The 16,102-nt window shown below is 45.8% G+C and overlaps 1 protein-coding gene across 1 annotated transcript; it reads left to right on the top strand.

Moving 5' to 3' along the window:
- Positions 1–418: 418 nt before the first annotated feature.
- Positions 419–2,649, top strand: LOC120293602 (cytochrome P450 78A7-like). Its single transcript, XM_039313293.1, has 2 exons — positions 419–1,432; positions 1,911–2,649. Exons 1-2 carry the CDS (start codon positions 419–421, stop codon positions 2,520–2,522), a joined length of 1,626 nt encoding a protein of 541 aa, XP_039169227.1. The 3' UTR covers positions 2,523–2,649.
- The last annotated feature ends 13,453 nt before the right edge of the window (positions 2,650–16,102 follow it).

Raw genomic sequence — 16,102 nt, forward strand, 5'->3', positions numbered from 1 at the left:
ACTCAGAAGCTTCGTGGAATTTCAGTCCCCAAAAGCAGGGCCACACTTCACGTGACGTCGTCGGTTCCGTCATCCGATGGCGAATATCGCTTTTCTGAATATCGTTTATAAAAATAAAAATAAAAAAAGTGTGGCCCTCCCGCTCCTCTTCCCACGTGAAACTACTACTCCCTACTCGATATTCATTTCGACATCTCGATCCCTTTTGAATAACCATCGCCGATGCACCCTTGTCCATGGAAAAACACTCCCTAGCCTTCTCATCACATCTCTCTCCCTTCTGACGAACCTTCGGATTTGAAGCATCGCCCTTCCTAAACAAAGCGCTCTCTATATATCATCACTTCTCTCGCCACCTCCTTCTCTCCTCACTCCAACTTCAACCCCCCCCCTCTCTCTCTCTCTCCAGCTTAAAGGGATGATCAGCAAGGCCATCTACAGGTGGATCGTCGCCCTTTCTGCGTTCTTCGGCTCCGACCTCCTCCTCGAATATGCGTACATCGTCGTTCCCTCCATCTTCCTCGTCTTCCTCGTTCGCTCCCTCCTCACTTGGGCTCTCTCCCCCGGCGGGATCGCGTGGCGCCACGGCAGGAACCGCAAGGGCCGCGTCCCCATCCACGGCCCCCTTGGCCTCCCCATCTTCGGCAGCCTCCTCGCCCTCCGCGGCCGTTCCGGTCGAGACTGCCTGCCCCACCGCGTCCTCGCCGCCGCCGCTGCCCGCACCCCGGCCAGGGCCCAGCTCATGGCCTTCAGCCTCGGCTCGGCCCCGGCCGTCGTGTCCTCCGACCCGTGCACCGCCCGTGAGATCCTTGCCTCCCCAGGCTTCGCTGACCGCCCGCTCAAGCGCTCCGCCCGCAGCCTCATGTTTGAACGGGCGATCGGGTTCGCCCCCGCCGGCGCCTACTGGGGGCTCCTCCGTCACGTCGCGGAGTCCCACCTCTTCACCCCGCGCGGCGTCTCGGCCTACGAGCCAGCCCGCCGGCTTGACTGTGCCGCGATGGTGAGCCGCATTGCCGCTGAGCAAAGGGTCCGCTGCTTCGTGGCGCTCCGGGATCACCTTCAGCTGGCCTCGCTGAACAGCATCATGGAAAGCGTGTTCGGGAAGCGATACGACGTCGGCCGCGACGCCGAGGAGCTGGAGGACCTGAGGTCGATGGTGAGGGAAGGGTTCGAGCTGCTGGGGGCGTTCAGCTGGTCTGACTACGTGCCGTGGCTGAGCTACGTGCACGACCCGGCTCGCGTGGACGAACACTGCGCGAGGCTCGTCCTGAGGATGAAACGCTTCGTCCGCGGCATCATCGCAGAGCATCGGCGGAAGAACGACGAGGGCAGCAACAAGGTCGCCGCCGACGAAGCTGATTTCGTCGATGTCTTGCTCTCCCTGGATGGTGACGAGAAGCTCGATGAGGATGACATGGTCGCCGTCTTATGGGTACGCACTTGCTCTGAACTTTCTACGCATGCTCCCCCTAGTTTCTTACAATTCGTCACTTCATTCGACAAATTCATTTTAATAATCATGACATGCCATTTCCAATGTCAATTTTTATTAGCATGGTCCTTTTCTTCGCGGGGGCCGCCGACCAGTCGGACGAAATAATGATACTCTTCCATCGTGATCAAACCTTATTCATCGTACGAAAAAGCCAAGAAACTAAGAGATTTGAAAATAATCTTCGGATTAGTTTGTTGTACTGCGGTCATTCGATTGTTTATATCCGTTGTTCATTTTGATTGGTTTGAAATTGAAGCGCGACAAGCCTAATTTGATCGTTACGTCTCAAGGTGGTAATAACATCGGGTCGCCGTCCGCTACGCATGAGATGGGAAAGGCCAATTTACCGCCGCCGTTTTGTCGTATCATCGTTTTTGCTATAATTGATTAGGTGAGGAAATGTCCGCTTGCGCAGGAAATAATTTTCGAGGGCACAGACACGACGGCTCTGTTAACCGAGTGGATCATGGCCGAGCTGGTGTTGCACCCGCGAGTCCAGGAGACGCTCCGGAGAGAGCTTGCCGGCGCCGCCTCCCGCGGCAGCAGGGGAGGCCTGACCGATGCTGACCTGGCCAGGCTGCCCTACCTGCAGGCCGTGGTCAAGGAAGGCCTGAGGATGCACCCCCCGGGCCCTCTCCTCTCGTGGGCCCGACTCTCCACGTCGGATGTCCAGCTCAGCAACGGGATGCTGGTCCCGGCCGGCACGACGGCGATAGTCAACATGTGGGCCATCGCCCACGACCCGAGCGCGTGGGAGGATCCGGACACGTTCAGGCCCGAGCGGTTCCTGGAGCGCGACGTGGACGTGCGGGGCGGCGACCGGAGGCTCGCCCCGTTTGGGTTCGGACGCCGGGTCTGCCCCGGGAAGAACCTCGGCCTGGCCACGGTGACCATGTGGGTGGCCGAGCTGGTGCGCCGGTTCGAGTGGGCCGAGCATGCAGAGTACCCGGTCGACCTGAGCGAGGTCTTGAAGCTGTCCTGCGAGATGAAGCATCCGTTGCACGCCGTGGCGGTGGTGAGAAATTGAGCAAATGCTTCAGTCCTAATTAGGGCTGAGACAAGGCACTTTCGTTCTCTACGTTATAGAAGTGGCAGTAGAGTCTTCTTCTAGGGTTTTCGTTTCTCTCTTTTTCCCGGGTTTATTTAGGATTTTGTCGGGCTTGTTTATCTCTTGGCTATTTTGTTTTTATTACCTCTTTCGTTCTTGTTTTTGGGATTTGCATGTTGGGGCTGTTGCCAAGGGACTCCATTATCTATACCTCGGTGCGAGGGGTCCTGTTATTCCGTATATGCTTTGCGAATTATAGTGAGAAATGATTATGTAATAATTTTCGTACTATTTTTGTGCTGTGAGAATAAATTTATTCTGTAATTTTATAAATTAGCGTGAATTCATTTCTTCAAAAATTTATAATTCATAATATTTCACAATAATATCTCAAGGATTATAATGTTAGCAAAGTTGAATTATAATAGCTTGAATATTATATCAATTTCGTATCAATTTTGGTGCTTGGCTGGAAATTCTTTTTTAGCATTCGAGGATTATTCAGATTTTGATTTTTGGATAAAAATAGTAATTTGATAGTCATAATCCGAATTATATTTTAGCTTATTATATTTCATAAAGCACGCAGGGAATAACAGGATCCCTTACGCGGACATAACGAAACTGGAGTCTTTAGTCAACGAACACGCAATCTCAAAAATAAGAAGAAAAGAAGCGATAAAAAAACGAATCCCGAACACCCACAAATATCTAAGAGATACACAAGTCCGACAATATCCTAAATAAACTCAGAAAAAAAAGGAATGAGAGAAGTTCACCAAATTCAACGACCAAGTGCAGCTTGCAATACACCCCATTAATAATTTTCCTTGGTGATCTGGTGGATTATTTACTCAATTTTACTACATACTATATATAAAACGAGGAAATTTTTTGCCAAACACACATTCAACTCAAATCCATTTACAAAGAGATTTTAACCAAACACAATTTCTATTTTCCCAAATAGTTTTTACTTTTGGCATTTGTTTTACACCCAAAGCTTATTTGTAATGCTAAATCAAATGCACCTTGACAATTAGCATCAAACAATCTTAACATCGCCCGGCAAAATGCATGAACCTCGACCTCTCCAAGGACAACCATCAATCCCATAAGACCTAGCACGGCACAATCACGTAAGGGTTTGGGATAAATCCAACGTAGTTTAACTCACTCGTTTTAGGTATGAACGCAGACGAAAGAGCCAACTATAGTACACAAGAACCACACCTTAATTGTACTGACGTGTCAGGACATGAGACGGCAATCGAACATTAGTACTCGTAATTAAATGAAGTGGTTGCTGTCTAAGGGCCGCATGTTGACCCTAACAGCCAATGCGAGCTTCCCTACATTGTGGAGGCTTTGTAAGATCGAAGGGATTTAGTTTCTTAATCAGTCCGAGGAAGCAAACGACCATAAATAAATGCAGAATGTCGTTCGAGGTGTCGGACTATATGGAGTGGAATCTCGGGTGTGAAAGCGGCAAGTTTGGAGCATCAAAGCTTGAGAATCTTGTTGAAGATTTCATCTAATCTTGTTCACTTGGCTTTTTTTCTACAAAAACTATTTCGAGAATATTGTTTAAAAAGTTATAAACCTATTATAATTTTGTCAATTCAGTTCAAAACCTTTTAATTTTGCTAATTGAGTCCAAATTTTTTTTATATTTTGCCAATTAAATTCATTCGTCCAATTTTGGCTAAAATTACCAATGTAGATACCGGCAATCTAATGTGACATCGCCAACATTTACATTGACAACTTTTAATAACATTTTCCAACATTTACATTGACAACTTTTAATAACATTTTTTTCAAAATTTTTAATTTTCTTTTTCCTTTTCCTCTCTCTCTCTCTCTCTCTCTCTCTCTCTCTCGCTCTCTCTCCATTGCCGCCAAAAGCTAGGCAACCTCGTATGTTGCCACAATGATCTAGGCGAGGGGTTAGGCGACCCTTGCTGGCCACAGTAAATAATAATAATAATAATAATAATAATAATAATAATAATAATAATAATAATAATAATAATAGAAAATTTAAAAAAAAGAATAAAATTAAAAAATATATATGTCAACGTTGGTCATGCCAAGTAAAATGACTGACATTCACTTTAGTAATTTTTGGTTAAAATTGGTTGAATGAAATTAATTGGCAAAACATGAAAAAATTTAGAATGGTAAAATTAAAATGTTTATAACTAAATTAGCAAAACAGAGGTTTAGGACTTTTTGGCCAATTTTTCCAAAATCTTTCTTTATTAATTGTGGAGAAGAAGGCAGGGTTAGGTTGTTATGCTGATTAATTACTCGACGGTTCAATTATTGCTATGACTCAAATTAGGTGTCACGCCCGAGCCCCGAGACACATGAACAACCCACCATGGTCGTATAAATGTGACATTCCTAAGTAGTGTCACCGACCCCATTTATTTTATTATGCGCATGCGGAACGTATTAAGAAACCCCTGACAAATAAATTACGGGATAGGACAGTAGGAAGAAAAAAAGAACAATTCAAATACCGGAGGCGATGCGTTGATCACTCCACCGTCAGGAAGATCCGCCATGCCTTCACCCAAAATGGCGTCCATCACAGTCAACGAAATGTCCATGCTATCCAGTGGGCCAACCCTAACGCCATCGGCCCTAGAACGAAACCAAGCCCTAAACATATAAGGTACTCTGACATCCACGGTCACCTGGACCCAGACAATAGACCTAACCAACTGATAGACCCAAGGTCTTCTAGGGTCATGAGCACTTTGCGTCTCTGGTGAATCTCCGTCGGTATGCCACTCTTCTCCGAGGGTGCTGCCATCTACGGCCCTGTAATATTTTCCCCAAACCGGGATGAGACTTTGTCTCAGCAAGTTCACCCCTCCTAAACCCCTATTAGAAAGTAAATACGCCCCAGAGTGGCCTAGCCACGACATCAAGGAGACTTACCTCGCATTAGCCTTCATCTGCAGGTTAACACAGTTTATATAATTCAACCATGTGCAATTATGATAACCAGAAAACTGTGGCACCATCACATTATCAAAACAATTCAACCACTTGGATCGTCTTAGCGATCAATCGACTCGGTCGATTACATGTCATTCTAGCAAATCAATCACTGCTTCAAATCATGACCCTATAGGAAGGTTTAACAACCAGTGGCAATCACGGCCCCACTCGGCACAACCTTTAAAAGGTGGTAGATCTCGGCTCGATGGGCACGACCTCTAATAGGTGGTGAATCACGGTCCTATTGGGCACGACCTCTCATAGGTGGTCCATCACGGCCCCATCAGGCACAACCTCTAATAGGTGGTCAATCACGGCCCCATCGGGCACAACCTCTAATAAGTGGTCGATCACGGTCCCATCGGGCACAACCTCTAATAGGTGGTCAATCATGACCAATCTCCCATCAATTTCGACACTTGGGATTTGATAAAGAATCCCTATTTATCGCAATCAAACTCAATTTGCCATAATCAATCATCAATTTTAAATTCTAAATACACAACAGTGATCGGCACGAAATTCTGAGCAATCGGGGTCACAAATAATTTTTCCGTTTTTTTCTAATATTTTAATAATTTAGGATTATAATATAATATTATATTTTCCAGAATTTTGAAGCAATTAAATAATTCAAAAATAAAATCCTATTATGTCCCATCAAGGCTTAACTTTAAATAACTTCTTTTAACCTTTAATTAAACACACTTTAACATAAACTAACCTCTTAATCCAATTTATAATTAAATATACTAATCTATCCACCTAAACTTACTTAATTTAAACTAAACACACTTAGGGCATCATTAACACTCTAATCAAGGTTTAGTGAGGTAAACTCACCCAAACGATGAGCCGAACGGTTCCACGCGATGAGGACGCAATGAGGATTGACTTTCCTCAAGGCGGGCCAGGCTTTCGGGATCGAGAAGGCAACCAAAACAGCCCAAGAAGGGGCTGAGAAACCCACAAAACCAGCAGGGTGACCTTGGTTGGCCGTGGGGGCGACGGAGGGTTGAGGGCGCGCAAAACGGGCGAAGGAGGACGGCGGTGACCCGAGGTGGCTTCTCGGTGAGCCGGGCGGCGGCTCATCCTTGCGGTCGGCCACGGCGGCAACGGAGGCAGCTTCCGGGCGGTGGACGATGCGAGCGCGACCAAGAGAAGAACGGGCGGCACGCGGCACGGCAAGGCGGCGGCAAAGCGGAGCAAAGTGGACGCGGCGAATGGTGATAGTCCTCCCGGGGGCGACGAGACGGAGATGCGGTGTCGGCGAGTTGCTTCCGTCGAGCTCTTCCTCACCCTCCTCTTCTCTCAATTTCTTTTTTTTTCTTCTTTTCAAAACCAAATCCAAAACCAAGGAGGAAGATGATGTTGATGGGTGTGGGGGCAAATCTTGGCCCTCCACTTGTCAAGATCTCCCTCACTTTGGCCACCCACCATGACATCATCCCTTGATGTCATCATCCACTAACTTAACTTCCTCCATAACTTCTTCAATGGTTGCACTTCAAATTCCGTCGGGGTCCAATTCTTTGTACAATAAAGTCTCCAATCAATTCTCTTCCAATTGAGTCCAATTAAAGTACACAAAATTATTCTTTGTGACATAACCGGACTTCAATTTCTAAATTCAATCTCAATTTTCACGGTTAAATTCAATTTGGTGCAATTTCAGCGCGCCTAATCCACTGAGTAGCTTTTGGGGAAATTTTCTTGCATCCGACCCGAGGGTGATCGGTCCCCAAGTCGACGTGGTAAAATTCCTTAATTGCTTTACTCAATAGATTAGTTCTCTCGTGAATGGCCAACTCTGAGAGATGAACTACATGCACAGACGAATCGTTCGACTCAATTGACTGAAAATAGAATTGCGAAAAATTGGGATGTCACAACTCTTCCCCTCTTATAAAAATTTCGTCCTCGAAATTTAAACCATTACAGACCTTTAAACAAGAAGGTAGGGGTACAATTGTCTTATCGATTCTTCGGTCTCCCGTGTTGCTCCTTCCGGTGCCGTGGTGTTGCCGGACCACTTTGACCATTGGGAAGGTCCTGGTGGGCAGAACTTGTTCTTTGCAATCCACAATCTGAACTAGGCTTTCAACGTACGACACTCTGTCGTCCATGTCTAATTCCTCGAAATTTAAAACGTGAGTCAAGTCAAGTTCATACTTCCTCAACATCGACACGTGAAAGACGTTGTGCACCTGTGACAACTTCGGCGGCAGTGTAAGACGATACGCTAGAGTCCCTATTCTTTCCAAAATCTCGAAGGGACCTACGTACCTCGGACTCAGTTTCCCATTTTTGCCAAAGCGGGAAGTACCTCTCACCGGTGACACCTTCAAGAAGACGTGCTCACCAACTTGGAATTCCAATGGCCTCCGACGCTTATCGGCATAACTTTTCTGGCGACTTTGAGCGGTCTTTAGTCTGTCTTTGATAACTGTAACCGCTTCCACTGATTACTGAACTAACTCTAGACCGATGATCTTTCTTTTTCCGACCTCATCCCAACACACTAGTGTTCTGCACGCTTTGCCATACAACGCTTCAAAAGGAGCCATTTGAATACTCTGCTGGTAACTATTGTTGTAGGCAAACTGGATCAGATGAAGCCGTTCCTCCCAACTTCCCTTGAAGTCCAAGACGCAAGCTCGCAGCATATCCTCGAGAGTTTGAATTGTCCTCTTAGACTAGCCATCAGTCTGCGGGTGATAGGCCGTACTGTACTACAGCTTCATTCCTAAAGCGGATTGCAAGCTCTTCCAAAAAGCGGCGGTGAACCTCGGGTCTCTATCTGAAATAATTGTAATCGGCACTCCATGCATACAAACTATCTGATGTACATACAGATCTGCGAGTCTATCCAAACTCAAGTCCCTTCGAACTGAAATGAAGTGAGCCGATTTTGTCAGCCTGTCAACTACTACCTAAATCGAATCATTTCCTCTCTGGCTCCTCGGTAGTCCCGTCACGAAGTCCATTGTGATATGCTCCCATTTCCCTTCTAGGATCTCAAGGGGTTGCAACAGTCCTCCCGGTTTGCAATGCTGAGCTTTCACCTGCTGATATGCCAAACACTTGGCGACATGCTTGGCGATGTCCGCCTTCATGCCACACCACCAGTAGTGTTGATGCAGATTCGGATACATCTTGATACTACCAGAATGAATGCTGTAACTACTACGATACGCTTATGATAAAATCTCCTTCCTAAGCTTTACATCGTCAGGTACAACCAACCGTCCTTGGAACCTCAATGTTCCATATTCAGAAATCTGGAAGTCAGCTTTCCTCTTCTCTGTATCCTCTTGTACGATTTTCTGAATATCCGAATCTGTCTGCTGAAGCGTCCTGATTTTGACTTGTACTTCTGGCTCAATTCTGAGGGTGGCCATAAGGTTCGAAAGGTGGCCTACTTCAAACTTGAAACCCAAATCTCGTGCTCCCTCGAGTAGACTCCATTCCTTGAGTACCATCTGTGCAACTGAAGACTTCCTGCTCAATGCATCGGCGACCTTGTTCGCCCTTCCGAGATGATACAAAATCTCACAGTCATAGTCTTTTAGGAGTTCCATCCATCAGCGCTATCTCATATTCAACTCCTTCTGAAAGAATAAGTACTTAAGACTCTGGTGGTCAATGAAGATTTGGAATCTTTCTCCGCACAGGTAGTGCCTCCAAATCTTAAGGGCAAAGATGATCGCTACAAGTTCTACGTCATGCGTCGGATAATTCAACTCATGAGGTCTCAACTGACGGGACACATACGCAACAACCCTACCATGCTGCATCAATATGCAACCCAATCCTTTAAACGACGCATCACTGTAGATTTCAAATCCTCTTGGACCAGATGGAATAGTAAGTACAGGTGCGGTAGTTAGTTTTTGCTTGAGCTCTTGGAAGCTACGCTCGCACTTATCTGACAATACAAACTTTTCTTCCTTCTTCAGCAGTCTCGTCATCGGCGATGCTAACACTGAAAACCCTTATACAAACCGTCTATAATACCCTGCTAAACCCAGAAAACTTATGATTTCTGTCATTGTAGTCGGTCTCGGCCAGTTGATCACTGCTTCAATCTTGGCTGGGTCCACTGAAATTCCTTCTATAGAGATAACATGACCTAGGAAAGCCATACGAGTTAGCAAAAACTCGCACTTATTGAACTTAGCGTACAACTCGTGATCTCTCAAAGTCTGAAGCACTATTCTTAAGTGCCTTTCATGATCCTCAGTACTCCTTGAATACACCAGGATGTCATCGATGAAGACAATTATGAACTAATCTAAATACTCTTTGAACACCCGGTTCATCAGGTCCATGAAAGCAGCTGGGGCGTTCATCAACCCAAACGGCATCACAGTATACTCGTAATGGCCGTATTGAGTGCGAAACGCCGACTTCGGTATATCTTCCTTCTTGATTCTTAGCTGATGATACCCCGTCCTCAAGTCGATCTTAGAAAATATTGACGCTCCTTGAAGCTGATCAAACAAATCATCAATCCTTGGCAACGGATACTTGTTCTTAATTGTCACCTGGTTGAGCTGTCGATAGTCGATGCACAAGCGTAATGAACCATCCTTCTTCTTCACAAACAACACCGGTGCTCCCCAAGGTGATGCACTTGGACGTATAAATCCTTTATCCAACAACTCTTGCATTTGCAACTTTAGTTCCTTAAGCTCTGACAAGGCCATCTGATAAGGAGCTTTGGAGATAGGCTCGGTCTCGGGAGCTAACTCAATTACAAACTCTACCTCTCTTTCTGGCGGCAAACCTGGTAATTCTTTCGGGAACACATTTGGGAACTCTCGCACCACTGGAATGTCTTTTATCTTCGACTCCTCTACTGTCATGTCCACGACAGACGCCAAGTAACCTTGGCAACCTTTGCCTAGCAAGCGAGTTGCCTCAAGCGATGAGATTAAGGAAATCGAGGGTCCTTCTCGACTCCCAATGAATTCGAAACTCTCACCCTCTAATGGGTTAAATGAATCACCTTGCGATAACAGTCCATCTTAGCCCGTTGCTTGGTGAGCCAGTCCATGCCAATTATCATATCAAAATCATACATGGCTAGGACTATCAAATCTATCATCCCCTCTCGCTCACCAATCACTAGCTTGCAACCAAGGCAACCTACTGTAGCTAACACCTTATCTTTCAACGGAGTAGATATGCTAATCACAGACTCCAACAATTCAGGAATTAATTATACCAACTTAACAAATCTTTCAGCTATAAACGAATGCGAAGCTCTAAGATCAAATAAAGCATAAGTAGGTCGGTCGTTCAGCAAGACCATACTTGTGACCACATTAAGCGCATCCTCCGCCTGTCCTCTAGTGAGCGCATAAGTCCTTCCCTGAGCTGGAGGTTGGTACAATCCACTCGGCGGCACGATATGTGGTGCGAATCCTCTGTTCTGACCTAGCGATGGCGGCAGCGACAACTGAGGCTGTCTCATCTGTCTCCTGGGACAAACCCTAGCAATGTGACCCTGCTAGCCACACTCATAGCAGGCACCCGTCCTAAGAGGGCACGGGGCTGAACCATGTCACTTTCCACACGAACGACATGCTCCATTGTAGCTTGATGACAACTTCCCTACTCCACCCTTCCTGTTGGGTGGAACAGGGTACCTTCCTCCAGGCATTGGCCTCTTCCCAAACCGATTATCATCTCTATTTGAATTAAACCGTGACCCAGATGCGGCAGCTCTCTCATTCTGGTCTTTCTCAATCAGCTGGGCCCGCTTGTAGAGGTCATTGTACTCCTTCAGATCTAGTGGTACCAACAAGCTCCTCACCTCCGGTCGGAACCCATCTCTAAACCTTCGAGCTCGGTCGACGGTCATTTGGACCAACTCAGGGGCATACTACAACAGTTCGGCAAACTTCGCTTCATACTGATCGACTGACATGGTACCTTGACGAAGGCGCTGAAACTCCGCCATTTTCACCTCTCTGGCACAATTAGAAAAGTACTTCTCATTGAAAACTTCAAGAAAAGCATTCCACTATGGAACCACACCTTCAGGGAACACTATCCTTTTGTTAGTCTTCCACCATGTAGCTGCGATCCCCCTCAACTGATAGGCTGCCAGGACGACTTTTTCTGCTTCAATGCACAACAGCAACTCAAAGGCATTCTCTAACTCCAGGATCCATAATGCTGCAGCTTCGAGGTCTCTTGCTCTCGTGAACGTTGGCAGATTCAACCTCAGAAAATGTTGTACCAACTTCTGTCTAGGCCTCCCAGCGGCCACATCCTCAAGTGGAATTTCATCAGGTTCCTCTTTTGGTTTAGCGACCGGTGCGGCGGCAGCTACGGTGGTAGTAGCAATGGCATTGGCGGCATTGGCGATGTTCACTGGGGTGGCGATAGCAGTGGCTTGCTGATCCATCCTGTCTCTCATCGCCTCAAGCATATGCATGATTCCAATAAACCTCGGATCCTCTGGGGCTGTTGCACCGTCTGGAGGCAAAGCTGCACCATTTGCACTGGTCCCAGCCTGCGCTCCTCTTAGGGCACCACGGGCACCGGCCCTTAACGAAGACCCACCTCGAAACACGGGGCCTGCTGCTTTCTTCCTAGCAGCTCTCAGCACTCGGTCACTCATGATACAGGCTCAATACAGACGCCTATTGGCGAATTCCAATACCATATTAGAATTTGAGTAACCTTCCAACCATGTTAACAAACAACTAACAATCATATGCATTATGATATGAAAAGTTTTTCCTACTAACTATCCCATGACTCATCGCCCTTATCACTCCATACACAAATCATGCTTTGATACCACTTAAACGGAGTTGTCACGCCCCGAGCCCCGAGACACGTGAACAACCCACCATGGTCGTATAAATGCGACATTATCAGGTAGTGTCGCCGACCCCATTTATTTTATTATGCGCATGCGGAACGTATTAAGAAACCCTTGACAAATAATTTACGGGATATGACAGCAGGAATAAAAAAAGAACAATTCAAATACAAACCAACATACTTTCATATACTCAATCAGGGTTTACATACAACCAAAATGGTCAGAGACTATGTGCATAAAAAAGGGCCAGTCTACACACTAAGGATCGGTCCACAAAAAAAGAGAACAGCCCTATGACTACTAGTCGAATTGGTTCGTCGATCCCACATCCTTAGGTTCTGACACCCAAGAGACCGGAGGCGATGCATTGATCACTCCACCGTCAGGAAGATCTGCCATGCCTGCACCCAAAATGGCGTCCATCACAGTCAACAGAATGTCCATGCTATCCAGTGGGTCAACCCTAACGCCATCCGCCCTAGAACGAAACCAAGCCCTAAACATATAAGGTACTCTGACATCCACGGTCACTTGGACCCAGACAATGGACCTAACCAACTGATAGACCCAAGGACTTCCGGGGTCGGGAGCACTCTGCGTCATCTCGGTGAATCTCCATCGGTATGCCACTCTTCTCCGAGGGTGCTGCCATCTACGACCCTGTAATATTTTCCCCAAACCGGGATGAGACTTTGTCTCATCAAGTTCACCCCTCCTAAACCCCTATTATAAAGTAAATACGCCCCAGAGTGGCCTAACCACGACATCAAGGAGACTTACCTTGCATTAGCCTTCATCTGCAGGTTAGCACAGTTTATATAATTCAACCATGTGCAATTATGATAACCAGAAAACTGTGGCACCATCACATTATCAAAACAATTCAACAACTTGGATCGTCTCAGCGATCAATCGACTCGGCCGATTACATGTCATTCTAGCAAATCAATCACTGCTTCAAATCATGACCCTATAGGAAGGTTTAACAACCAGTGGCAATCACGGCCCCACTCGGCAAAATTAGAATTAGTGGCATCACGGCCCCACTCGGCACAACCTTTAAAAGGTGGTAGATCTTGGCCCGATGGGCACGACCTCTAATAGGTGGTGAATCACGGCCCTATTAGGCACAACCTCTCATAGGTGGTCCATCACGGCCCCATTAGGCACAACCTCTAATAGGTGGTCAATCACGGCCCCATCGGGCACAACCTCTAATAGGTGGTCGATCACAGCCCCATCGGACACAACCTCTAATAGGTGGTCAATCACGGCCAATCTCCCATTAATTTTGACACTTGGGATTTTATAAAGAATCCATATTTATCGTAATCACACACAATTTGCCATAATCAATCATTATTTTAAATTCTAAATACAAAAAGTAGTGATCGGCACGAAATTCTAAGCAATCGGGGTCAAAATAATTTTTCCGTTATTTTTAATATTTTAATAATTTCGGATTATAATATAATATTATATTTTCCAGAATTTGAAGCACTTAAATAATTCAAAACTAAAATCCTATTATGTCCAATCAAGGCTTAACTTTAAATAACTTCTTTTAACCTTTAATTAAACACACTTTAACATAAACCAACCTCTTAATCCAATTTATAATTAAATACACTAATCTACCCACCTAAACTTACTTAATTTAAACTAAACACACTTAGGGCATCATTAACACTCTAATCAAGGTTTAGTGAGGTAAACTCACCCAAACGATGAGCCAAACGGTTCCACGCGAGAGGACGCAACAAGGATCGACTTTCCTCAAGGCGGGCCGGGCTTTCGGGATCAAGAAGGGAACCAAAACGGCCCAAGAAGGGGCTGAGAAACCCACAAAACCAGCAGCTGACCTTGGCTGGCCGTGGGGGCGACGGAGGGTTGGGGGCACGCAAAATGGGTGAAGGAGGACGGCGGTGACTTGAGGTGGCTTCCCGGTGAGCTGGGAGGCGGCTCACCACCGCAGTCCGGCCATGGCAAAGCAACGGAGGTGGCTTCCAGGTGGTGGACGACAGCGCCTGACCGAGAGAAGAACAGGCGGCATGCGGCACGGCAAGGCGGCGGCATGGCGAAGCAGTGGCGTGGCGAACGGCGACAGTCCCTCCGGCGGGCGACGACGGACGGAGATGCGGTGTCAGCGAGTTGCTTCCGTCGATCTCTTCCTCCCCCTCCTCTTCTCTCAATTTCTTTTTTTCTTCTTTTCAAAACCAAATCCAAAACCAAGGAGGAAGATGATGTTGATGGGTGTGGGGGCAAATCTTGGCCCTCCACTTGTCAAGATCTCCCTCACTTTGGCCACCCAGGACATCATCCCATGATGTCATCATCCACTAACTTAACTTCCTCCATAACTTCTTCAATGGTTGCACTTCAAATTCCGCCGGGGTCCAATTCTTTGTACAATAAAGTCTCCAATCAATTATCTTCCAATTGAGTCCAATTAAAGTTCACAAAATTATCCCATGATCCTAATAAGGTTTGTGACATAACCGGACTTCCAATTTCAAAATTCAATCTCAATTTTCACGATTAAATTCAATCTGGTGTGATTTCAGCGCGCTTAATCCACTGAGTAGCTTTTGGGGAAATTTTCTTGCATCCGACCCGAGGGTGATCAATCCCCAAGTCTGACGTGGTAAAATTCCTTAATTGCTTTACTCAATAGATTAGTTCCCTCGTGAGTGGCCAACTCTGAGAGACGAACTACATGCATAGACGAATCGTTCGACTCAATTGACTGAAAATAGAATTACGAAAAATCGGGATGTCACATTGGATTTGGCCATGTTATTTTAGGGGAACCTTGGAACTTATGCTTTGTCTTAAAACCTGTCCAATCATACTACATACAGTTCTACATTACAAAAAATATTCGTTTCTCATGAAAAAATATCTATAAACATTAGAAAGATGTTGGGATTATCAATGCTATTAACGAAAAACTGTGATTAGGGGCTAAATTATCTGAGTATGACCTGGTTAAAGCACTCAACACGTTAGTAATTGCATGCATGTTTATTTCATGTAACTAGACTAAAATTAAACTTAATAGCTACCTAAACCCTTATTCAGGCCATGAGCGCCCTCTTCCAATAGAAATGTCTTAATTTTGAGAACGTTGGACCTCGTCAATATTCTACATCGACCATGTAACTACAATGCATCGTGCCCAAAAAATGAGTAAATTTTTCTTAAAATTAAAAATATCAAATCATCTAGACCATTAACGAAACTTGGTGGATCACGTATAGGGTTGACATTCCTAACATCAACTTTTCGCTGTTATAGAGTTTACCACGAAATATTCATATCACGTGACACGTATTATAATTGTTAAAATTTCAAGGAAATTATTTCAGAATGTCTTTCGCCCTTCGATATGTACATCCAATAAGCACTTCTGGTTTCGGCACGGTCAAAGGGAAGGGGACACGAATTAGGGTTTCCATCGAAACCGTTTTGCAGACAGAGAGACCGCTTTCTCATGCGCAAAAATGGAGATTTGAGAGACAAAAATCTGGCACCGCCATCTCCCGCATGTCGCCTGAGATGAACATTTAATAGCCTGTAGTACATAGGTGCTGGTCTAATCTAAGCTAAAGTGAACACTTTCGATGGTGGGAGACAACTATAGGACACGTTCCATGGAGACAGCCCAAGAACATGATTGGACAATACCATGCATTGTCAA

This window comes from Eucalyptus grandis, chromosome 5 (assembly GCF_016545825.1).
Source record: "Eucalyptus grandis isolate ANBG69807.140 chromosome 5, ASM1654582v1, whole genome shotgun sequence".
NCBI classification, from domain to species: domain Eukaryota; kingdom Viridiplantae; phylum Streptophyta; class Magnoliopsida; order Myrtales; family Myrtaceae; genus Eucalyptus; species Eucalyptus grandis.